The sequence below is a fragment of the Tursiops truncatus genome, chromosome 1 (assembly GCF_011762595.2).
Source record: "Tursiops truncatus isolate mTurTru1 chromosome 1, mTurTru1.mat.Y, whole genome shotgun sequence".
Classification (NCBI taxonomy): domain Eukaryota; kingdom Metazoa; phylum Chordata; class Mammalia; order Artiodactyla; family Delphinidae; genus Tursiops; species Tursiops truncatus.
In genome coordinates this window covers 23898028-23924873 of record NC_047034.1, presented here as the reverse complement: position 1 = coordinate 23924873, position 26846 = coordinate 23898028, and the positions used below count along the sequence as shown (strand labels likewise).

General features: G+C 36.9%; 1 protein-coding gene across 16 annotated transcripts in view; it reads left to right on the top strand.

Annotated features, from left to right (window-relative positions):
• CDC42BPA (CDC42 binding protein kinase alpha) overlaps positions 1–26846 on the top strand; it is a 326271-nt gene that overhangs the window by 136773 nt on the left and 162652 nt on the right. For all 16 annotated transcript variants that reach the window (XM_073801177.1, XM_073801159.1, XM_073801161.1 and 13 more), the window contains exon 6: positions 23269–23362. In XM_073801177.1, the coding sequence (XP_073657278.1) occupies positions 23269–23362 (94 nt within the window). The remainder of the gene's footprint in view (positions 1–23268; positions 23363–26846) is intronic.

The following is a 26846-nucleotide window of genomic DNA, read 5'->3' as shown; positions in this document are numbered from 1 at the left end:
TACAACTTCAAAAATGCTAATAATGAAAGACACACAATCCCACTAGAACAGTCTAATTAATTGATCTCGTTACAAATATTGTGTTTGATTATCTTGCGGTTTAGTTTCAGATGACAGAAATGGAAAGATGAGGACTCCTGTGGTATTCTTCAGTACCATATAGATACTCTACATAGATAATCAAAATGTCACCTTCTGATACCCTGTGTCCTTCAGGGACTAAGCTCTTACCTTGATTTCTGTTTCTAGTATAGTTTTCTGTAACACCATTTTAAGAGTACTGCACATTTTGCCTCCAAACTAGAAGTACCTTGCTTGAAACTACTTTTATTGAGAAGGGAAGGTCTTTGATGGTTGGCAGATTGTTCTGTTACAAACATCAATGATATTATAAAGTATACAACACTTTAAAGTTGTATACTTTTAGAGAGAATTAGATATGTGTACATAATCTGCAGAGATAATTTCCTTTATTATGGAGCACTTATCATTTTGCAGAAGGAAAAAATATTTTAAAGTTCTTAGTGAAAATAGATATCCATATAGTCAGATCATGGTAGACTAAACTTTTAAAGCAGTTTAAAAAAATGGAGAATTCCCTCTCCATTTTAAACCCTTCAAAGGCAATTTAAAAAAAGATATAAAAATCACAAACTTTTGTTGGCTGTACTCATAATTGCACTAGATATTATCTTTGATAATTAACATTTGAAATCATTGTTGTATTGCTGCTTCATGTGATTTTTTTTCCAAACTTTTTTCACCCTTAGGAAAGAATGATCTCTGTTTTTTTGTATAACTTGCCAGTGGTATTCAGGGGATCCGCGTAAAAATTGCTGTGAGATTAAATTATAAATAATCTTCTTTAACAGCTTTATTGAGATATAAATCACATATCATACTAGTCAGTCATTTAAAGTATACAGTGGTTTTTACTATATTCACAGATAAGTGCAACTATCACCTCAGTCCATTTTTATATTTAAAAATTTCTTTAATTGAAGTGTAGTTGATTTACAATATTGTATTAGTTTTACGTGTATAAAGTGGTGATTCAAAGTTTTTATAGATTATACTCTATTTGTGGTTATTATAAAATATTGGCTGTAGTCCCTGTGCTGTACAATATATCCTTGTAGTTTATTTTATACATAGTAGTTTGTATCTCTTAATCCCCTACCCCTATCTTACCCCCCACCTCCACTGGTAACTACTAGTCTGTTCTCTATATCTGTGAGTCTGTTTCTTTTTTGTTATATTCATTCATTTATCTTATTTTTTAGATTCCACATATAAGTGATAACATACAGTATTTGTCTTTCTCTGTCTGACTTATTTCACTAAGCATGATACCCTCCAGGTCCATCCATGTTGTTGCAAATGGCAAAATTTCACTCTTTATAATGGCTGAATAGTATTCCATTTTGTGTGTGTGTGTGTGTGTGTGTGTGTATACCACATCTTTATCCATTCATCTATTGATAGACAATTAGGTTGTGTCCGTATTTTGGCTATTGTAAATAATGCTGCTATGAACATTGGGGTGCATGTATCTTTTCAAATTAGTGTTTTTGTTTTCTTCAGATACATACCCAGACATGAACTTGCTGGATTATAGGATAGTTCTATTTTTAGCTTTTTGAGGAACATCAACACGGTTTTCCACAGTGGCTATACCAGTTTACATTCCCGCCAACAGTGTATGAGGGTTCCCTTTTCTCCACATCCTTGCCAACACGTGTTATTTGTGGTTTTTTGATGTTATCCATTCTGACAGGTGTGAGGTGATTATTTCATTGTGGTTTTAATTTGCATTTCTCTGCTGATTAATGATGTTGAGCATCTCTTTTGTGCCTGTTGGCCATCTGTATGTCTTCTTTGGAAAAATGTCTATTTGGGTCTTATGCCCCCTTTTAAATTGGGTTGTTTGTTTTCTTTTTTTTTATTTTGCGGTACGCGGGCCTCTCATTGTTGTGGCCTCTCCCGTTGCGGAGCACAGACTCTGGACGCGCAGGCTCAGCGGCCATGGCTCATGGGCCTAGCCGCTCCGTGGCATGTGGGATCTTCCCGGACCGGAGCACGAACCCGTATCCCCTGCATCGGCAGGCGGACTCTCAACCACTGCGCCACCAGGGAAGCCCGCCCTGTTTTCTTGATATTGAGTTGCATGAGCTGTTTATATATTTTGGATATTAACCCCTTATTGCTAATATCAGTTTTGGTGAAATATTTTCTCCCATTCAGTAGGTTGTCTCTTTATTCTGTCAGATTTCCTTTGCTGTGCAAATGCTTTTAAATCTAATTAGATCCCATTTGTTTATTTTTGCTTTTATTGCCTTTGCCTTTGCCTTTTGTGTTTCCATACAAATTTTAAGTTGTTCTAGTTCTGTGAAAAATGCCATGGGTATGTTGATAGTGATTGCATTGAATCTGTAGATTGGCTTGCATAGTATGGTCATTTTTATGATATTCTTCCACTCCATGAATACAGTATATCTTTCCATCTGTTTGTGTTGTCTTCAGTTTCTTTCATCAGTATCTTATAGTTTTCTGAGTACAGGTCTTTTACCGCCTTAGTTAGCCTTATTCCCAGGTATTTTATTCATCTGATGAGATTGTAAATGGGATTGTTTCCTTAATTTCTCTTTCTGACAGTTTGTTGTTAGTGTATGGAAATGCAACAGATTTCTGTAAATTAATTTTGTATCCTGCAACTTTACCAGATTCATTGATGAGCTCTAGTAGTTTTTTGGTGGTGTCTTTAGGATTTTCTATGTACAGTATCATGTCATCTGCAGAAAGTGACAGTTTTACTTCTTCCCTTCCAATTCAAATCCTTTTTATTTCTTTTTCTTGTCTGATTGCTGTGGCTAGGACTGCTAATATTACATTGAGTGAAAGTGGCAAGAGTGGGCATCCTTGTCTTGTTCGTGACCTTACGGGAAATGCTTTCAGCTTTTCACCACTGAGTATGATGTTAGCTGTGGGCCTATCATATATGGCCTTTATTATGTTGAGGCATATTCCCTCTATGCCCTCTTTGTGGAGAGTTTTTATCATACATTGGTGTTGTATTTTGTCAAAAGTTTTTTCTGCATCTATTGAGCTGATCATATGATTTTTGTTCTTCAGTTTGTTAGTGTGGTATATCACTTTGATTTGCAGACCATACTTGCATCCCTGGGATAAAACCCACTTGACCATGGTATATGATCCTTTTAATGTGTTGCTGGATATGATTAATATTTTGTTGGGGATTTTTACATCTGTTCATCAGTGACATTGGCCTGTAGTTTTCTTTTTTTGTGATATTGTTGTCTGGTTTTAGTATCAGGGTGATGCTGGACCTGTAGGATGTAGCGGAAGTGTTCCTTCCTCTTCAGTGTTTTGGAGTAGTTTGAGAAGTGCAGGTGTTAACTCTTCTTTAAATGTTTGGTAGAATTCACATGTGAAGACATCTGGTCCTGGACTTTTGTTTGTTGGGAATAAAGAGTTCATTTGTTTGTTGAGATAAAGAGTTCATGCTTGAACTCTTTCTTGGGTAGGTTGCCTGTCTACACTTTTCTTAATTCTTCCGGCGTTTTATCTTGTTTCTTCATTTGTAACATGTTTCTCTGTCACCTCAATTTGCCTAATTTGCTGTCTTTGTTTCTATGTATCTGGGAGGTTAGTTATATTTTCCAACCTTGGAGAAGTGGCCTTCTGTAGGAGATGTCCTATGTGACTCCACTTTGGTCACCAGAGCTATATGCTGTAGGGGTACCCCTGTGTGGGCTGTGTGGATCCTTCTGTTGTGGTGGGCTGAATACTGTGGATGGTCTTGTAGGCATGGTTGGTCGGGCCATGTCACAAGGCAGCTGGTTGTAGAACTCCAGAGGGCCCCAGGGCTAGTGCTGGCTCGTTGGGTGGGGTCTGGGTCTAGGCAATTCCAGAGCTGTTGCTCACCCACTGGTAGGTGGAGCCAGGTCCTGGGGTTAATGCTGGCCCACTGGTGGGCGGAGCTGGGTCCTGGGGTCTGGCAGCAGGGCTAGAGGTCCCAGAGCTGGTGTCAGACTGCTGTGGATGGGGCTGGCTCCTGACACAGCTGGCTGTGGGGTACAGGGTGTCCCAAAGCTTGTGTCAGCCTGCTAGTGAGTAGGACTGGATCCTGGGGCTAATAAGCTAGAGGGAGGATTCCAAAATGGTGCTTGCCAGCACTAGTGTCCACGTGGTAGAATGGAGCTCCCCAGATTGGCTGCTGCCAGTATCTAAGTCCCCAGAGTGAAGTTTCAGTCACTTCCTGCCTCTCCAGGAGACTCTCCAAGATCAGCAGCTAGGTCTGACCCAGGCTCCTTTCAGATTACCGCTTCTGCCTGGGTCCTGGAGAATGTGAGATTTTGTGTGTGCCCTTTAAGAATAGAATCTGTATTTCCCACAGCCCTCTGGTCTCCCAAAAGTAAGCCCCATTGGCCTTCAAGGCTAAACATTCTGGGGGCTCCTCTTCCCAATATGGGACTCCTGGGCTCAGGAGCCCAATGAGGGGCTCAGACCCCTCACTCCTTGGGGAGAACCTTTGCAATTGTAATTACCCTCCCGTTTGTGTGCCAGCCACCCTGAGATACGGGTCTTTGCTATACCATGACTCTGCCTCTCCTACCCGACTCATTGTGGTTCCTTCTTTAAATCTTTAGTTGTAGTGATCTTTTCTGGTAGGTTCCAGTTTTGCATCAATAGTTGTTCTATAAATAGTTGTAATTTTGGTGTGCCCATGAGAGGAGGTGTGCTCAGGGTCTTCCTACTCCACCATCTTGGGAACTCTGTCCACCTCAGCCCAAAACCATTTTCATCACTTCAAAAAGAAACCCCAGGGGCTTCCCTGGTGGCACAGTGGTTAAGAATCCACCTGCCAATGCAGGGGACACCGGTTTGAGCCCTGATCCGGGAAGATCCCACATGCCGTGGAGCAACTAAGCCTGTGCACCACAACTACTGAGCCTGCGCTCTAGAGCCCGCGAGCCACAACTACTGAAGCCCACATGCCTAGAGCCCATGCTCTGCAACAACAGAAGCCACAGCAATGAGAAGCCTGCTCACTGCAACGAAGAGTAACCCCTGCTCGCCACAACTCGAGAAAGCCCGTGTGCAGCAATGAAGACCCAACACAGTCAAAAAATAAATAAATAAGTAAATAAATAAATAAATTCTTTAAAAAAAAAAAAAAAAGAACCCCCATACCTTTAAGTTCTCACCTCCCTATTCCCCTATTTCCCCAGCCCTAAGCAACCATTAATCTACTTTCTATCTGTATAGATTTGCCTGTTCTGGACATTTAATGTAAATGAAATCATATAACATGTCTTGTTTGACTGCCTTATTTCACTTAGCTTAGTATTTTTGAGGTTCAGTTGTGTTGTCTCAACCAGGTTGACTGTCTGTTAAAACTAAAATGCTAACATTTTCCAGAGATTTTTGATAGAATGCAGAGTATACATGACAACATCACAGTGCACACGATACAACCCCAAATTACTCAATCTATCAGGAAATTATGATTCAGTCTCAAGAGAAAAAATAGTTGATTTATCCACCTGAAGAGTCATTAGGACTAAGAATTATGAGACAAAACCTTTAAATAAGGACTTATTTTAAATATACTCTACAAAGTAAAGGAAAACACGTTTGAAATGAATGAATAATGGAAAATCTCTGCAATGAAATAGATAATATAAAAAAACCAATGGGAATTTCAGAGCAGAAAAAGACAGTATCTCTAATAAAAATTCACTGAGTGGTTTCAGTATCAAAAGGAGGTTTATAGGAAAAAGTCAGTGAAATTGAATATAGATCAGCAGAAGTATCCTATGAAGAACAGAGATGAAAAGATTGAAAAAATAAAGGTGAATAAAAAGATCTATCATATATATAATTGGAGTCCCAGAAAGAGAGCAGGGAGGGAACAGAAGTTTAGGAACAGCCCTAAACTTCTCAACTTTGGAGAAATATGTGAATTTATAGAATCAACAATTGCAGCACCAAAACAATATAAATTCAAAGAAAATCACACTTAGCACCTTATAATCAATTAATAGAAAGGATAATGAAGTAGTCTTGAAAGCATCTATAGAGCTAAAAGACATGAGTTTTCATATCTAAAGGGTCCACTATACTCAACCCAATTATGGGATATGGACCCGCTCAAGGCACATCACATTCCTAAGGATGGTACAGATGAACTAATGTAAACAAATATATATATGCAAGAACTAATATACAGAATATGTGTAATGAATGATCACTTTGTAATTTGTTACATGCTTCGTTAAGGTATAGGATAGTGTACATTATCAAATTACTTATTTATTTTTATATTTGCCTCATATTTTCCACTAGTTTTTAAGCTTCTGGAGGCAGAGACTGATGTTTTCGTCTAATGTATTCAGTGGATATATTTTATTATGTATCTCTGGAGGTTTTCTTCCTCTAGAACCTTGTGTTTTTTTCAAGGTCTTCTTACTGGGTTACGGGTTAATAGGTTGCTGCAACATAGCATTCCCATTGTCAAGTCATATTTTAGGAAGAGTTACTGTTGCATCTAGTATTTAGACTACACATAGGCTTAAAAAAGAGTTACATCAGTTATTGTGTAGCGCCCACTGGATTGTATTTCCTCATAGTGTAGTTATGTATCTAGTCATTTAATTTATTCCTTTCTTTCTCACCTCATTCCATAATGGATTTAGGTAGTTTAAAATTCATACAATAAAACACTGGCAAAATATAGGTACAAGTAAAGAAACATGAGATAGAACTTGCAATTAAAAGTAAAGAACCTAAACCAGGAAAAAATAACTAATGAGCAGCAGTTGTCATTATGTTTTCATATTTTTCATGCTTACCTTTACTTGTTTTGCTTGGTATAGCTTATTCATATAAAAATGCTCGCCATTTCAGATCAGACGAGGATCCTAAGGTCTCAGGCACACTAACTTTTTGTTGGATAGAATCTGTCTCTGAAGGCAAATTAGGTCAGTTTTGTGGAACGTAATGGAGTATGTGTGCTTTGCTGTGTTTGTTTTAAACATTAAGTACTGGCTTAAATAAATTCTTAGGATGGAAAGTATTTTTTTTGAAGTATTCTCTCCTTACCCTAGTCCAAAAATAAAAGGCAAAAAATAATTCACTTGTTATTCATGGATTTCCTCATAACTCGTACTTTTTCCCCATGGAATTTATTCAATATTCGGGATTTATAATTACAGTTTTTATTAACCTCATCTACTTAATGTTAGTAGTGTTTTATATAATATGGCTAACTCTTGGGTAGAGTGTACTGATGCATTACAGGAAATGGATCAAACCTATTTTAATAGAAGTTGTTGAGGGAAATAACACAGAATTCAATTCTAAAGAGTTTTTTATCCCTTATCCCATAAGATTTTATGAAGGATAGGTATGCGCTCAGCCTCCACAAGGGCTTCAGGCGGATTTCGTCTCTTTAAGCTTGGATTTGTGGTATGATTTGTCTGTTATTCTCTTGGTATATGTAAAATCATTACACTTTTACAATGAGATAGAAAAACTTTGAAGCCTGACGCTAAGATAAAACTCCTTTCAGTCCCCCACAGTCCTGAGTCTCATTTGAAAACTAGAATTTTTGATGCTGCTAATGGAGGAGGTATTTGTATAATATCTTGAAATTACTAAAGAATAGATAATTTTATAGTTAGAAATTGTCAAACTAGAGTTGTAGGTGAAGTTGGGATGTGCGCCATTACAGGGATCATTTTATATAAAGATAGTCATCATATTACAGTGCATTTGGCATTTCAGTAACTGCAAGGAATTTGGGCCAACTTCACAGTTAAAAGGAACAGTCTCAAAAGACTACCCTTACTTCTGGCACCAATTCCAGGTTCGGGGTGTCCCCAAAACCACTTTTAGTTTTAATAATTTGTGAGAAGGACTCAGCAGGACTCACTGAAAGCTGTTCTACTTACAGTTACAGTTTATTACATGGAAAGGGTACAGATTAAAATCAGCTGAGAGAAGATGTGCCCAAGGCAGATTTCAGGAGAAGTACGAAACCCAGAGCTTCTCTCCTGTTCTCCTTGTGAAATTAGGGCAGCATTACTTTCCCGGCATCCATGAGACAGTACGAATGGAGTATTGCCAACCGAGGAAACTCACCTGAGCATTTGGTTTCCAGAGTTTTGGGGGTTGCTCAGTCACATACTGCCTGCAGGACTGATCTTTAGTCTCCAGCCCTTCCCTGAGGTTGGGATGATCCCTTTAGTTTCCATCCCTTGCTATGGAATATGTCAGATAAAACTGATACTACATGGCCCAAATAAATTATATCCATCATAAATTACATTCTTAATCTGTTTGGTGTCTGAAGGCCCCAGACAAAGATACTCCTGTTAGGCATGATATTCCAAGAACCTAGAGATCACCTCCCAGTAGCTGCAGCAAAGGCCAGACCTCTCATTGGGTAAGATTAGTTCCTCACTGTACAGGCCACTTCCTGGCCTTCAGCCAAGGCTCTCTTACAACAAAATGATAATTTTTTGGGGGTATTAAATTTAGCGTAGCATTTATATGATGGACACAGCAATAGTGTCATAGTGAGTATGTCTGTCATTTGGAGGAGCCCAGTGTTGGGTAGGGATAAATTTAAAGAAACCACTAATTCATCTTATAAGGCCATTACATACATTCTCATATTTTTGTACTACTATTTTAATTACTTGTTTTTCCCCTTTGATCTATTGTTATTTGTACCATATGATAAACTTGTGCAGAACTGTTTAGCATAGAAGCTAGCTGATGGTTAACGAAATCTAGTTCTTCCTCCGGCTGAGTATTTTCTTAAATCCTGAGGAGGCTTTAAATCTCCCAATACATTTAATTATTAATATCAGTCTTATCAAAAGGCCTGTTTACATAATGTGGTTGAATCTTATCAGCAAGGCCAGTGTTAACACCATATGGCAGTATGGTGAGTCAAAAGATGCTGGCATGGGCTTCCCTGGTGGCGCAGTGGTTGAGAATCCGCCTGTCAATGCAGGGGACACGGGTTCGAGCCCTGGTCTGGGAAGATCCCACATGCCGCAGAGCAACTAGGCCCGTGAGCCCCAACTACTGAGCCTGCGCGTCTGGAGCTTGCGCTCCACAATGAGAGAGGCCGTGACAGTGAGAGGCCCGCGCACCGCGATGAATAGTGGCCCCCGCTTGCCACAACTAGAGAAAGCCCTCGCACAGAAACAAAGACCCGACACAGCCAAAAATAAATAAATAAATAAATAAAATTAAAAAAAAAAAGATGCTGGCATATTACCAGTGTCCCACCGACTCATCAACCATCTAGTCCATCATCATTTCGTATGACTAAATTGTCTCCCAGAGTGATGCCACTCAGGTTCGCAGAATTCCCTTTGATCATGCCAGGTTCCAAAAGCAGGAAGTTGTTTCAGTAGCATATGTCTTCACGCATTCTGGTATTTGGTGTAGTTGAGCTAAGAGACAATATCATATCTGTTCTGAATTTTGTTTTATTTATTTTTTTATACAGCAGGTTCTTATTAGTTATCCGTTTTATACATATTAGTGTATATATTGTCAATCCCAATCTCCCAAGACAATATCATATCTTGCTCTGAGCCTCTCACAGAGCATCAATATAATAATACTGGATTTCCCTTATTGCATAACCCATTTATTCATTCTTTTATCCTTAGCTGTTACTTTTCCTTCTCTCTGTCACTTAGTTTTGCCCAAACTTTTGGTCCTTTGGAAAGAATGTCAGGTTTGACCACTGTGCTGGTCCAAATTGACAGCAGCACTACTAGTCTAGCAAGTGCCTCCGTCCCAGTGCATTGATGCAGTGTAGGGTTGTGTAGATACAGAAATGGTGGGCTATCTCAACCACCACGCAATCCAGCAGTATTCCCTGCCAGCCTTGGTTTTACTAGATGGATTGATGGCATGACTCACCCTATCAGGCCCTTAGGAGTACTGACATTAAGCTTTAAAGGCTAGAAATTATTCTTGGGAATTATCCTTGCTTCTGGCACCTACAGTTGGAGCCCTGGTTCTGGGACTCTGCATCTGGTAGGGAGGTGAGGCGAGAAGGGAAGAGCTATATAGTCATAACGGCGTCCTTCCTCACTTCCTTTTTCCTTAGGGAAGTGAAGTATTACAAATTTACTTGTTATATATTACTGGTGAAATAATTTTCTTTTAGTCGTGATTTAGAGGTCCTTCTCATCACTAAGGGTGCTTTTCTTTTTCGCCTTGAAATTTACTTTGCACGTAAAATACAAGTATACCAGGCTTTAGTAGCCATATTCCTGTGAATTTCTTTCATCTTGTTTTTATTCTTTTCATTTTGAGTATCTCTTTAGTATGTGGCAGCTAGTTGTTTTACTTGCTGATCCAGAAAAGTCTGTGACTCATTAATGATTATGTGCTTTAATTACTTGTTTCAAGAGATGTGTTAACTTTTACAATATGGTATTGTATTTATCAAAAAAGTCAAGGGAATAAGTATAAATTTTGAAACAGATAGATTCCAATGAAGACAGAAGTGCCTACATAACATAACAGTATATAAATACATTTTAAAGTAATTTCATATTGTTATGGTAGTACCGTCAGTTTGAGAATGATTTGAAGAACCTTCAGAAGAATCCAAAGTATGTCTAATCATTTTCTTGCAAGTTGGTGGTTGATTTCATTATGAAACAGAACATGCTGGGTTTTGGTTCACATGGTCTCACTTCTGCTTCATGGTATCTAAAACCAATGCAGAGTTCTGATAGGTGTTAAATGAACTTTGTGGGACACCATGAAATGTTGAAGGAACCACTGTTATCAATGAATATGACTGTATTGTGTATATATAATATAAAAATCACAGTATCAAGTCATATATTTATTGAAAAGAAAAATCTATTAAGCTATTCATGATTATTCATTAGCATTTCTTATATAATTATATGGTATTTTAAAATAGATAAGTTTTACCCATTAACTAACTATTTTCCCCCTATTTCTCATTATTTAATTTTAGCAGTAGAAATGCCTTGGTTAATCTCAGATATATATTTGATAACCCTAGCACCAAGTACAATCTGTGGTACATAGTATTCAATTCTTAGTTGATAAATTAATTAATAGAAACTGTAGAAGAAAATCAGATAAGTGCTAAGCATACGTAAGCCTTTATTCAGAGTGCTAGTACATGAGGAAGTTTCAAGGAATATTCTACTTGCTATGGAATGAGGATATGTGTCTTCCCCCCACCCCCCAGTTCATATGTTGAAGCTCTTAATCCCCAGTGTGCCTTTAGGAAGTAATTAGGTTAGATGATGTCATTATGATAGGGTCCTCATGATGGGATTATTAGTGCCCATATAAAAGGAGATAGCAGAGAGCACTGGCTCTCTCTCCCTCCCTCCCTCCCTCCCTCCCTCTCTCTCTCTCTCTTTCTCTCTCTCTCTCTCTCCCCCCCTCCCCCTCTCCCCCTCCCTCCCTCTCTCCTTCTCCCTCTCCCTCTCTCTCTCTCTCTCTGTGAACACACCAAGGAAAGGCCATGTGAAAACTACAAGCCAAACCCTGCTGGACCTTGATCTTGGACTTCCCAGCCTCTAGCACTGTGAGAAAATAAATTTCTGTTGTTTAAGCCACCCAGTTTATGGTATTTGTCGTGGTAGCCCAAGCTGACTTAGACATTACCTTAGGAAAGAAAGGCAGTTTTTATAGAGTTTTAGCAAGATAGGTCTGGTGGAGGGAATATAGGGATCGACACCTTGTTTTATTGTGCTTTGCTTTATTACACATCACAGATACTGAGCTCTTTACAAATTGAAGGTTATGGCAACCTTGCATTGTAAGATAATGGTTAGCATTTTTAAGTAGTAAAGCATTTTTAAATTCAAGTGTGTACATTGTTTTTTTTAGATGTAATGCTATTGCGCACTCACCAGACTTTTATATGCACTGGGAAACCAGAAAAATTCATGTGACTTCCTTTATTGTGATATCAGCTTTATTGAAGTGGTCCGGAACCTAGCCTGCAGTATTTCTGAGGTGTGCCTGTAGTGTCAAAGGTGGTTCTCAGAAGAGAAGGCAATTATTCTTGCAATTTAGGCCAGCTGGGATTTATCCAGAGGAGCGGAGGCAAAGATGGGCAAAAGGGAATGTGAGAAACGACTGGGCTGACAAGGACAAGATCATAGGCGGTCCACTGATGAAAATCAGATACTATTGACTGGTACACAGTTTTAGAAGGTTTTTCTCGTTAGTGATATATTAAGTAAATATAAATATGTGTTAAAGAGATTATGTTAATGTATAACAAGACAATGAGAAACATAAGATAATAAGCCCATAAATTTTCTCAAGGTAATTTTTTGGGGCGGGCTTTAAAAAAAAGAAACTTTTTATTTTGAAATCATTTTAAATTCACAGGAAATTGCAGACAGTACAAAAAGATCTCATGTACCCTTTACCCAGTTTCCCCCATTGTTACATCTTACCCCACTCGTAATAGGGCTTCTTCTTTCAGTGACAGTGGGTAGTAGTTTAGTCTACATTCTATCATCCCTGGACTCCCTGCTCTTTTCTTCTTTTTCCCATAGTCTCTTTCCCAGGTCTTCCTTTCCACATGCACTCTAGAGTTTGATCTGCTGGATTTGAATATTTATTTCTATAATTAGAAATGGTTTTAATTTTGTGGTAGACTTTCTTTGAGCTACACTGTAGGTGTGGGTTGTCAGTTTTACTTGTTTCCTCTTGTGGATTGTATCTAGATGGTTTTTTGAAGGATATGTAAAAGATCAGGATTTGGGCAGCCACTGTTGGGAAAGAAGTTTGAGAAAAGTTTATTGACAGAATGTTATGAGTAACTTTTTTAAATTGTAAGATGAACTTCAAATTAATGTTCCTATTAAAAATTCAAATGTATGACTAACAGAAAGGCAGTTTGTGACATAATTTTACCAGTGTGGGTTTTCTTTTCTTTATTACTGATATAATATGTATTTGACAAAATTAAGATACACTTTTTTTTTGGGCGGTACGCGGGCCTCTCACTGTCGCGGCCTCTCCCCCAGCCGCTCCGCGGCCTATGGGATCTTTCCAGACCGGGGCATGAACCCGTGTCCCCTGCATCGGCAGGCGGACTCAACACTGCGCCACCAGGGGAGCCCTAATATACACTTTCAATAAACATTTTAGTTGTAATATTATAATACCATATGCTGATTTTCTTCTGTATGGGTATATAAAGAGGAGGAGTAGGAAGACCAGAAAATAAAAGCATTCCATTGTGAGAGCCTACTCCCCCAACCTGTGTAAATGATGAAAAGGAACCAAATCGGAGGCATTGACATGAGCTTGATGGAAGGAGAGATACGTGTCCTAAATTAGTATTCTCAGTAACCAATCCCTATGCGGTATTCTGATTTGTGGTGTCTGGACTGGGGCTGAGGTACATATAGTTAAATAACCTCTATAGTTGATTTTGTTGTCTAGCCAGAGTTGAAAACTACTGCTTTGAAGGTTAACTAATGTTATTATATCCACATTTTACTATTATAAGAATAATAATTATAATAATCATGCTCTGGTACTGATATTCTACTGAAGTATTAAAGTAAAAATGACCTATAGAATATTGCCCTTTCAGTGTGGTCATTGTTTTGGGATGCTTTTTTATTCTTAATGTTACAAATAAAAATATGTATCATTATAAATATTAATTTTGACTTAGAGTTTTAAATAATGTTGTTCCTTTTAAGTCAAATGTTTTAAGTCAGATGTTCCTTTTAAGTAGAATAATGCTTTTCCTTGGGGACAAGGAAAACTGCAGATTACAGAAACTTTAATTCATGATAAGTGGTACAATTCATATTCAAATTAGGAAGAAACTTGAATAATACTTTTTTACAGTGATAATGTAGAGATTTTTATCTCTTCTAAACATTTCTGTCTCTTTCTTAGTTTTCATGGATTGTCAAGGTTGGAACTAATGTTTTGCCTGAATTTCCCTTTCACTTCCTTTATTGACAATACTTGGTATCTGGTTGGCTGGCTGCCACCTTATTTGCAAGATGTCACTGACTCAGAGTGGTTCAGAATACCAGATGTTATTTCGCTTCTTACGTCAGAAAATGGAATTTGCCAGCCCATTGTTCCATTTATCCATTGCCATGCAACACATTGTATTTTCCAGAAACAGGGACTGAGACGGAATGTATGTATAATGCAAGATGTACTAAGGATTAACACCTTTGGGAGGGGAGCTGGAGGAAGCAGGGTTAGGCAGAGGGAGAAGTCAGTTTGCACTGCAGGCCAAAGCCTCAGCCAGTCCCACTAGGAGTTCTGGAAAGTCTATAGCCCATCAGAATTGTTACTCATTTAGTTAAGTTGGCTGAGTCTTTATAGTTCCCTGTAAATTATTCAGTGGATATAGGTTGCCCAAGAAGGACAAGCCTTTTGGGGAAGAGGCTCTCTGTAACTTGAAAGCAGCTGAGAACTGAGTCTTAGGGAAGGACAGCATTAGGGGAATGGGAAGTATGACTTTGGAAAAAGAGGAATCAGGAAAGAAGACTGAGAAGAATTGGTCTTAGTTGAGAAAATAGAGGAGAAAATGGTGGAGTTGGGAGAATAATCAGCATTGTCAGATGTCACAGAGAAATCATTATAGGATTCAAACTGAAAAGGTTCTGCTGGATTTGGCAATTAAAAGGTTATTTGTCATCTTAAAGAGAATATTTTCTGCATATGAATGGGAATGGGAAAGCCAAAAAAATTTTTAAGAACTTCTTTTAAGCACTCAAATTTCTTTTAAAATTTGATGATACATTTCAGTGGTAATGTAAGAATAAAGACTTGCATTTTCTTGGGCCTATATAATAATGATAGATAACTTTATAACTATGACTTTACTTGAAAGAGTTTTGTTACTTACAGATTGTTAAACCTTTTCTTCTGTACGTAGCCTTCAAGATGCCAAAATCATGATTCAATTATCAAATTATTTGTAGAGAGAATAGATAGGTGTTCACCTGCTTTTCTTTGATCCTGGCTCTTCTAGATGAGAGAAAAGAACCTCTTGGGTTTGAGGGTCCTGTCAGTTATGTAAGTGTAACCATCTTTCTATCATTTTACACTTGGGATCTCTTTCTATTCCTCTACTCCAGTGAGAACATTCTTATGAAGTAGTTAAGAGCATTTGTGACTCATATGATGGATATTGGTCAGCAGATGTATCCACACCTCCCCTGACATTTGTGGGGATTTGAATCTGCAGCTTCTGTTTCGCTTCGCCTACACTTCAAAAACCTAAAGTGCAAAAAGAACCAGGCCTATTTCTGTATATGTTAGGCCCAATTCAGATCATATTTTGTATACTTTCTCCCAGACATTTTTAGATTAGATTTAGATGAAAATGGTAGACAATCTTAAAGGAGAAAGGAAACCACAGAAGATCAATCTGTAGTCTTTGGTTGAAAAAGGAGGAAGGGACATGTTTTCCTTTGTTTGAGGTGGTTAAGTGTGTGGGCTTACATACGTTTTAGGCCTTCCTTATGCCGGGTAATGTAGGTCATACTTAATATCAGCTAGATAGAAAAGTCATTGTTTCTTTCTTATGAATTCTTTAAGTTCTACCTCATATCTGCATTATACTTTGTCTCCCCCCGACCAAAAAAAATAAAACATATTTTTAAACCTAACAGGTGATTAGGGAATAGTTCATAGTTCATATACTCCTGAGGTTTTATTAATTCAGAAGATTAGGAGAGTTTCCATCAAATCAAATAGATACCATTTTAGGAACAGAGAGGCTTCTTTTTCAGCCATGGAATACACTAGGTATGTGGAATGAATCATTAGGCAACGTATTACATGAAATGTGTAATTGTATTCCCTGTTGGACAAGCAGAGACCAATTTGTACTATCTTTATAACATTATCATATCTATCTATGATCTTGATACCCGTTAGTTGTTTTCACTGAAAAATATTGCTGACTGCAGATGATCATAGTGGCTTAGTCAAAACATTTTCATATTCTTGAATTAAATGACTCAGATATTATATACATGTATTTTGGGGTTTTTTAAAGTTTTTTTTGAGGTGGACCTTTTCTTTTAAAGTCTTTATTGAATTTGTTACAATATTGCTTCTGTTTCATGTTTTGGTTTTTTGGCTGCGAGGCACATGGGATCTTAGCTACCCGGCCAGGGATCGAACCCACACCCCATGCATTGGAAGGTGCAGTCTTAACCACTGGACCACCAGGGAAGTCCCCTGTATTTTGGTTTTTAATTAATTTAAATCAAATAATACTGCATATAGTTAAAATAAAACTCAAGTAGTATCAAAAAGATTATATTGAAATTAGTCCCTCTGTAATACCTCTTCTGCCCGCTGCCCCAGTGGCAGCCACATTCAACTTCTTTATGCTGTTTTTCTTGTTGTTGCTTTTTAACCCCATATCTCTAATGTCCTGATATCTAAGCCTATTATTTCTTGATTTATAAATTTTAGACATATAATATATGCATTTTAGAATTATTTTTTGTTTTTTTTAATCAAGAAGAGTTGTTGAATTTAGTAAATACTTTTTTTAATAAAATAAGAATAGGTAGATGCTTCCTCAACGTGCTGTATGTGCCTGTATCTTATACCTCAAAAGTCAGCATCATGCTAAATAGGTAACTTACTAAAGTCAAAACAAGACAAAGATGTTCATTGTCACCAATATTATTTTACATTGTAGTAGAAATACTAGCCAGTAAGGCAAAAGAAAAAAATTAAAAGTGTAAGAATAGTAATATTTATAGATGATATTCATAGATGATATTATTTTATACCTGGAAAATCAAAGAGAATTAACGTAAAAACTACTTACAAATGGCAAGAAAGTTCAAGAAGGATATCAAGAGCTTTTGTTGTCTAATTAATTGAGTAAATATTTATTGCATACTACTATGTGTCAGGCTCTTTTCCATGTGCTGGGAATCTAGTAGAGAACAAAATTCCTATCTTTGTGGAATTTATAATGTAGCAAGGAACAATAATTATGAAGAGATATAGTAGAAGAAAAGACTCTAGGTATGGTATCTAAAAATATGGACTACTTAGGGATATATTTATTAAGAAATATATAGCATATTAACATAAATATACAGTGAGGAAGACAAGCCCTACCAGATATTATAATATCTGTATTTAATAATTAAAAGTATATTACCACTGTGTGTAAAGACAGACTAATGGAACTGAATTGAAAGTCTTATAGTAGATCCAAATACTTACAAGTGTTAACATCTGGTGAAGGTTGCGTCTTAAATAGGAGGTTCAATGAATGGTGTGTGGGAAAAATAAAATTGGATCATACCTTCCAAGGTGTACCAGGAAGAATTCCAAATGGATTAAACATTGAATCATATGCAGTAATGATCATAGCAGAGTATGGTTTCTGGAGCCAGACTGCCTGAGTTTAAATCCTGATTCCAATCACTATGTGACCTTGAGCATTAACTGTGTGGCTTAGTTTCCTCATCTCTAAAGGGGGAAAATAATTGTACCTACCTTGCAGTGTTGTTGTGAACATTAAATAAGTAAAGCACATAAAGTATTTAGAACACTGCATGGAAATTAGAAGGTACTAAATAAGCATTAGGTGTTATTTTTTATCAAGATATAAGAAAAGATACAGGGCTTCCCTGGTGGCACAGTGGTTGAGAGTCCGCCTACCGATGCAGGGGACGCGGGTTCGTGCCCCGGTCCGGGAAGATCCCACATGTCGCGAAGCAGCTGGGCCCGTGATCCATGGCCACTGAGCCTGCGCGTCTGGAGCCTGTGCTCCACAACGAGAGAGGCCACAACAGTGACAGGCCTGCGTACCACAAAAAAAAAAAAAAAAAAAAAAAAGATACAAAGAAATAATATTAGGAATATAACTATATATCGTAGATTAAACAAATAATAATAGAATACAGTGAACAACTGTATTCCAATAAATTTGAAAATGTGTATGAAATGTATATTAGAAAATATAAATGGCTATAACTTACTCAAGAAGAAATAGAAATTATTTCAATAAACTAAGAATGTTTAAAAAAACTGAATCTGTAATGGAAAGTTCTCCCTCCACAAGACTGCAGTCTTATATGTTTTAAAGGTACTTCTTGTCTTCACCCCTTTTATTTTTATAAATTGAAATACATATGATAAAGTCCACAAGTGTTAAATGGGCAGTGATGATTTTTGACAATGTATATACCTGTGTAACCACAATCCCAAATCAAGATGTAGAATGTTTCCATCACTCTAAAAGTTTCCTTGTGCTCTTTTCCAGTTAACGTCTTCTATCTCTCCATCACCAGTTGTTTTGCTTTCTATCACCATAGCTTAGTTTTACCTGTTCTAGAACTTCTTATAAATGGACTCATACGTCATATTTTTTTTTGTCTGATGTCTTTTGATCAACATAAAGTTTTTGAGATTCATCCAATTTGATGTAGTATCAACAGATCTTTCCTTATTGCTAGAGTAGTCTTCCACTGTGTAAATATGTGACAGTTTATCCACCCACCTGCTGATGGTCATTTGAGTTTTTTCCAGTTTTGAACTGTTACGAATATAGCTCCTATGAACAGCCTTTTACCCACGTGGCTTTACAGATGAGTTCTCTTTTATTTTTAAGAAAGGAATAATTGGGGACTTCCCTGGTGGTCCAGTGGTTAAGAATCCGTGCTTCCATTGCAGAGGGTACGGGTTTGATCCCTGGCCAGGGAACTAAGATCCTGAATGCCGCGTGGTGCGGCCAAAAAAAGGAAAGGAATAATTGAATTCTGTATAAATTTCTTTTGAAATTTTGATAAGCCATTTATCTCACTTTATGAAGATAGTAAAACCTTAACAACAAAATTTGACAAGGGTAGTACAAGAAGAGAATGTTACATAGCACAATATCACTTATGAATATAAAATAAAAGTTTTAAAAATAACTTTTAATTAATTATTTTAGGCTGCATCTGGTCTTAGTTGCGGCACATGGGATCTTCACTGCAGCATGCGGGATCTTTCGTTGTGGCGCGTGGGCTTCTCTCTAGTTGTGGCATGCGGGTTTTTCTCTCTCTAGTTGTGGTGCGCGTGCTTCAGAGCGTGTGGGCTTTGTAGTTTGCAACACGCGGGCTCTCTAGTTGAGGTGCGTAAGTTCAGTAGTTGTGGCGCGTGGGCTAATTTGCCCCGTGGCATGTGGGATCTTAGTTCCCCAACCAGGGATCGAACCCTCATCCCCTGCACTGGAAGGCAGATTCTTTACCACTGGACCACCAGGGGAGTCCCTAAAAATAAAAGTTTTAAAATATCAAATTCAGGGGCTTCCCTGGTGGCGCAGTGGTTGAGAGTCCACCTGCTGATGCAGGGGACACGGGTTCGTGCCCCGGTCCGGGAGGATCCCACGTGCCGCGGAGCGGCTGGGCCCGTGGGCCATGGCCGCTGGGCCTGTGTGTCTGGAGCCTCTGCTGCACAGTGGGAGAGGCCACAGCAGTGAGAGGCCTGCGTGACGAAAAAAAAAAAATCAAATTCAGCAGTGTATATATTATGAGTGCTAAGACAAACGTATTTTTCAATTTAATATCTCTGTAATTTTTAAATAAATGGCTTCTAAAATTATAGTAGTCAATTTATTCTCTCTTTTAGTGGCACATGCCATAATGGTGCATCTTTCCAGTCAGTGGAGTTTTAGATTCAGTGATAGATGGCACATTAAAAAAAAAAGTATGGCCATGTAGGTTTTATTCCAGGATGCAAGGGAGTTTCAACATTAGAAAATCTATTAGAGTAACACACTATATTAATAGGTTAAAAGAGGAAAATAAACTCAACACCAAAAATGACAACAAAATTGAATATCCACTCCTGATACTTTTAGCAATTTGGGAGGAGAAGGTAATTCTCCTAATATTGAGTTTCTACTGGAAATATAAACCAAAGCTCACACTTAATGGTGAACTATGAGAAACATTCCCATGAAAACTGGAAGCAAAATGAGAATGCTTCTATGAAGAAAATCCTATTCACAATAGCAACAAAACTCTGAGGTATCCAAGACTATCAATAGCAAAAGATGTGTAAGCTCTCTGTGGAAAAATATTCAATATTATTGAAGGACATAAAAGAAGACTCATAACTAATATATAAGGTATTTATATACATTAATTAAGATATGTATCTATAATGTTAATTAACTTGATACATGGATGGGAAAAGTCATATTGCAAAGATATAATTTCTCTTCAGATTAATCTGTGAAGTCATTGTGATTCCCATCAAAATCTCAGTAGGTTTTATGGAACATATTAAGCTAATTCTAGCATTTATCTGGAAGAGCCATGGCAATTTAAAAACATGGTCTACTGGTATAGAGAGGTCATTATAGAGCTCTCATAATTAAGACAGTAGTCTAGGTATAGATGGGTGAGCATACCTCTGTTTGCCTGTGACAGTTCCAGTTCATGCCTATTGTCCTGGTCATTGTTAATAGGCTCCCTTTCATTCTAAAGATTTTTGATTAAAATTGCATGGAAGTCCTGAAACAGATCCACTTGATTTCTGACCGAGGTGCTATTAGAAATCAGTAGTGAAAGGATGTCATTCAATAAATGGTATTGGGACAGAAAGAAATATAGTGTGGCCTTTATCTTACACTACACAGAAAAATTAATTCCAGGGAGATTAAAGACTTGAAATGAAAAGTAAAACTTTAAAACTTTTAAAAGAAAATATAGGACACTATCCTTATGAGCCCTGGAAGGAGAGGATAAGGGACATTTCTTAGGACAAAAAATGCAAATTTTGAGAGTAGAATGATGGTTGACAGGAGCTGGGGGTATGGGAAATAGGGAGAAGTTGGTCAAAGAGTACAAACTTTAGGTTATAAGATGAATAAGGTCTGAGGAGCTAATGTATAGCATGGTTATTATAGTTGATAATATTGTATTGCTAAGAGAGTAGAATGGAAGTGTTCACACCAAAAAAAAAAAAGTAAATATGTGAGATGAGATAATGGATATGTTAACTCAGTGGTGGGGATCTTTTCACAATGTGATGTACATCAGATTAATCATCATGTTGTACTTTAAATACATTACAATTTTATTTGTCAATTATACCTCAGTAAAGCTGAAAAAAGTGAAAAAAGACAAAAAATACAAATTATAAATTATAAGACTATATTAGCATTAAACAATGTTTTTACGAGTAAGAAAGACACTATAAACAACGTGGAAAAACAAGCCCACATGCGGAGAGAAGAGATTTGTAACACATGTACTTAAATCTGAGGAAATGAAATTCCTGAAGATTAACCAAAAACAAACAGCACACACACAGTATAAAAAAATGGCACGGGATTTTAACTGGCATTTTACCGAAGAGGAATCTAAGATGACCATTGATAATGTAAAAAAGAGTCTTAACCTTAGTAGTAATCCTGCTAGTAAAGTTGAAGATGTACATGTCTTTTATCATAGCAATTCCACTTCTAGATAGCCTAGGGAAATGTTCCCATATGGGTACAAGGAGGTATTTGTAAAAATATTCATTTCGGAATTTTGTGTAATAGCAAAATAAAAATCTAAAACAATTTAAAATTGTTGGAAACAATCTAAATTCCATAATCAGGAGCATTGATAGATAAATTGGATCTGTGAAAATATTCCATATAGCATTTAAATTAATGAACTAGAACAATATGTATCAACATGGATAAATTTTAGAAACATAACATTAGAATAAAACCAAGTTGCAAAAGGCTACACACAGTTTGGTATCAATTATAAAGTTTAAAGACATTCAGAAAAATATATAGTCTTATGGTTACATATATATGTACTAATAATATAAAATATGCATGATATAGTAAACACCAAATTCAGGATTGTGGTTGCTAACCTCTGGGGAGTGGAGGAAGGGGGTGGTATCAGGAAGGGTAATGAGATACTTGGGGAGTGGCAGTATCATCTATAATGTCTTGTTAAATATTTTACATTTTATTAATTGTTACAAGTGTATAAATACAATTTATTTCTCTTATTAAGTTTTAATATTTCCTGGTTTTTACATAGACAAAAATATTACTGATGTTTATAAATCCTGTCTTTGTAATTCCTTTAGTCTCCTTTAAAATCTGAGAATTCTACCAGTAGCAGTTATGTATAATGACTATGCAGTTTAATATTTAAAAAAATAAAGAATAAAATACAGTTTTCCCCTTATCTAAAAATGGTCTAGGTAATTTCTAAGGTTCCTTCCAGCACTAAAGTGTACTTCTTTGATGTTTCTGAACAAGAGAAAAATCTTTTCTTAATATAGCATTTCTGAGAGTTGAGGTTATAAATTCAAATATGGAGGACTATGAAGACAATTCCTATGCAGGCTGCTGTTTTCAGTCTGTCTATCTGCCTGTCTGTATTAAGCAGTCATCTATCATCTGTAACAGGGGTCGGCAAACTTTTTCTATAAAGGGCCAGATAGGAAATATTTTAGGCTTTGAAGGCTATAGTCTGTCAGAACTATTGAACTCTGCCTTTTTAGTGGGTTAGCTGCCACAAAGGTTTGCAACATTTTTTTTATTCAAATGTAAAAACAAACACAAAAACTGGCATGATTTAGTTTGTTATTAGTTAGATTTGGATATCTTACAAGCCTTTGACTTAACATCTGTAAATAGCTTTATATAATAATATAGATCACTATTAAGTAGTTTCAATCATTTTCTGAATCAGCTTTGTGAAGCAATTCTTTTTGTGTTGTCATGACCTGCAGTAATTGAAAATGTATTTATTTACATTTATGTTCAGGGTCTAGGAAGTATATTTTTCCCTGTTCAGTTTCATGGGCTAGAAGGTAGTATGTTTTGTGGGTATCAAGTAATTACGGCTCTTCTCTGTATGCAGAAAGTAGGCCTACCATGGCCACATTGGAATCTGTGCAAATCTAAAGGAAGAATGGTAAGATTTAACCTCAATGAAAATTACCACAGTACTTTTTATCTCCAGAACACTGAAATTGCATGTGTTTAAAAAAGTTTTAATATGAATCAGAGCTAGGATTTGAACCCATAAAGAAATAGTCTAAAGAAATATATGTTCTTAGAGTATTAATTTTAAAAGAAGTTGAGATTGTCAGACAAAATGGTTATCTTACCAAGTAACTGATTGTGTTTATTTTTCCCAACTAAAAATTGAGTGCGTCTGTTTTTTTCAGGGACATCAAACCTGACAATATATTGATGGATATGAATGGACATATTCGGTTAGCAGATTTTGGTTCATGTCTGAAGCTGATGGAAGATGGCACGGTAAATAAAGATAAACCTTAAATTGTTTGACCCACAGACATCTTCCTTACTGCTTGTTTTCTTTATCTGTTTTAGAAGCCATCTATTTATATTATCTATCAAACATCCTTCCATCCATTTGTCTTTCTGTGCTTTACTTCCCTCCACTTAGGCATACTTACTCATAATAGGGCTTGTCTAAAAAGTCATATACCATTTTCAACTGCTTATATTAATGATCTTAAGATTTATACACTATACCTTTTATGAGACTCTTGTTTGTTCCTTTTTTAGCTGAACTGTTTATTATTGTACTTGAGATATTTCCACAGTTCCGGAGGAGTGAAGAAAATAAATCCCACATGGAAAACGAATATGTGACTTCTTCACTTTCATTTCTTTTCTCTTTCTTTACTAGTTGTCTGGTTTTCCTGAGGGACAGTGTTCAACAAGTGAATGCTTTTATCAGAAAGTCCAATAGGCTGATTCAGTTTTATGTTACCATTTACTTTAGTTCTGCTAACCCTAGGCCCCTCCGTTATATTCTCTCACTTACTTAAAAGTTTACATGCCCCAGTTGTTTTCCCTGTTTGTTATTGTTGTTGTTATTGTTGTAGTATTTACCTCAATTTCCTGGTTGTATAGCATACATCCAAATATATATCATTTTAATTGGCAGAAACTTTTTGGAGAGTAATTTAGTATAATACATTGCAAAAGCCACGAAAATGTCACATTATTCTGGACCAGCAATTTGACTTCTGAAAATTTATCCTAAGGAGATAACTTTTTTTCAAAGGATTATATGACTTCTGCCTCTAGCCATTGGTGGAGGGAGTAATTGATACCAAATTGTTCTTTCACTATAAATAACTGTAAAACTGGATTTGAAACAACTGTTTTTAGGCAGTGGACAACAGGCAACACAAGACTGTTATCTCTGAGAGAAGTTAATTCATGAGGTATGCCTCACCATTTCCCAGGATTGGGACAGGTTGCTGACTCTGATGCACAAAGCTAGAGTTAAAGCAGAGTTTAACCGTCTTACAGAGCTGAGGAGGAGGAGATCAGAGTTGGGTTAGCTGAGGCAGCTGGAATCTGCAGGGCTTACCATTGGAAAGGAGGGAGTTGTGCATAGAGAGGGCCTAAAATATCCATATGGGGCTATCTCATGACGGTTGGTCTGTACATATGTCGTACAGTTGTCCCTTGGTATCTGTGGGGGATTGGTTCCAGGACTCCCCCCCTGCCATGGATAGTAAAATCTGCAGATGGTCAAGTAAGTCCCTGATATAAAATGATGTAGTATTTTCATATAGCCCATGCACATCCTCCTGTATACTTTATATCATCTCTAGATTACTTATAATACCTAATACAATGTAAATTCTATATAAATAGTTGTAAATACAATGTAAATGCTATGTAAATAGTTGCCAGCGTGTGACAGATTCAAGTTTTGCTTTGGGGAACTTTCTGGAAAATTTTTTAAAAAATATTTTTGATCCATGATTGGTTGAATCTGCAAATGTGGAACCAGCAGATATGGAGGGACAACTGTATAAGAACATATGAGAATTACCAAAGAGTAGATGCTATCCATTTGAAAATCGAGCAGATTACTCGAAATCAAGCAGCGCTGGAGGAGACACAGCACTAGGGGGCATTGGAATATTGGCTAGTTAAGATGTTTGTAACATGTAAGACTTACTCTAAGCCTATCTAACAGCCTAAAACCAAGTCCTGATAAGATCAACGGAGTTTGAAAGTGGTCCTCCAAATAAAGGGGTTGAGATGAATCTTAGGTTTTCTATAAATTGCCTTTAAAGGGTATAAGTGTAAGCCAGCCCATGTTCAAGGAGATCAGTTAGCATTTTTTTATCTGCTTAAAGGAGAATTTAATATTCTTCAGAGGAAGATAATAGAATTCATACTGTCCACAATGTTTTATTGACAGTGGCCAGCATTCAGTCAAAAATCACTAGACCAAACAAAAATAGAGGGTAGGGTAAGTGATTGTGATACAGAATTGAAAAATAAAAGTAGTCAGTAAAAACCTGGCTAGCACAGACGTTGGAGTTGCCAGACAGAGACTTAATGAAACTATCATATATATGTTGAAAGAATCAAAGGAAGATAATAGTCTTAAAGATTACACAGATGAGGAATCTCTGCAGAAAAATAAATCAAACGGATCTTTTAGAACTTGAAAATTATAGTAATCGAAATAAAAAATTCACAGGAGGAGGTTAAGAGTAGATTAGAAATGAGAGAAGAAAGAGCCAGTGAATTTGAAGACAGATTAATAGAGATTAAACAGTCTGAAGAACAGAGAGGAAAAGATTGAAACAAAATCAACATAGGCTCAGATATCCATACAGTTAGAATCCTAGTAAAAGTGTGATAGTAACAGAAAACATTTGTAAGAATTAATGGCTCAAACTTACCAAATGTGATGAAAAACACAGATATAAAATCCAAGCATAGGGCTTCCCTGGTGGCGCAGTGGTTGAGAGTCCACCTGCCGATGCAGGGGACATGGGTTCGTGCCCCGGTCCAGGAAGATCCCACATGCCGCGGAGCGGCTAGGCCTATGAGCCATGGCCGCTGCGCCTGCACGTCCGGAGCCTGTGCTCATCACAATGGGAGAGACCACAACAGCGAGAGGCCCGCGTACCACAAAAAAAAAAAAAAAAAAAAAAAAATCCTAGCATATCTCAAGGTAATAAACGGAACCACACCTGGCTACATCACAGTTAAACTGCTGAAACTTAAAGAAAAAAAATTGAAAGCAGCCAGAAGAAAAAACACGTTACATACTGTGGGAAAAGGGTAAAAATAACCACTGAACTCTCATCAGAAGTCATGGAATGATATCTTTAAAGTGCTGAAAGAAAGAAAAAAAAGTCTGTAAATCAAGAATTCTATATCAAACAAAAATATTCTTCAAAAATGAAGGTGAATTAAAGACATTTTCAGGTAAATGAAAGAGGCCTAGATGCTAAAGAATGTCCTTCACACCAAAGGAAATGACACCATTTGGATACTTAGCTATATGATCAAGCATATCAGATACGATAAATAAGATTTACAGGATAAAGGAAAAAGATTATATTAATCTTTCTTTTAAAATTTATATAAAAGGTATCTGACTATTAAAAGCGAAAATAAAATTGTAATATGGGGCTTGTGACATAGGTAGAAGTAATAGATATGACAGTAGTCACACAAACAACGTAAGACCGGTGTATGTAATTATTCTGCTCTAAGGTAACTGCATGTGTTTGAAGTATATAGTGGGAAGTGGATAGTGCCAGGTATGACATGAGAGGGAGAGAAATAGCATGGTGGTCTCAGTTGAGAAAACACAGATTAAAGTCAGGTAGGCTGTGGTATCAGAAAGTTGTGGTCCACAATTCCAGAAAAGAGAGAGCTACACTGAGAAAGAATTCCAGGGGAAGAGGTAGTGTTTCCTCAGTCCTGCATGTTATAAGCCCCTTAAAGT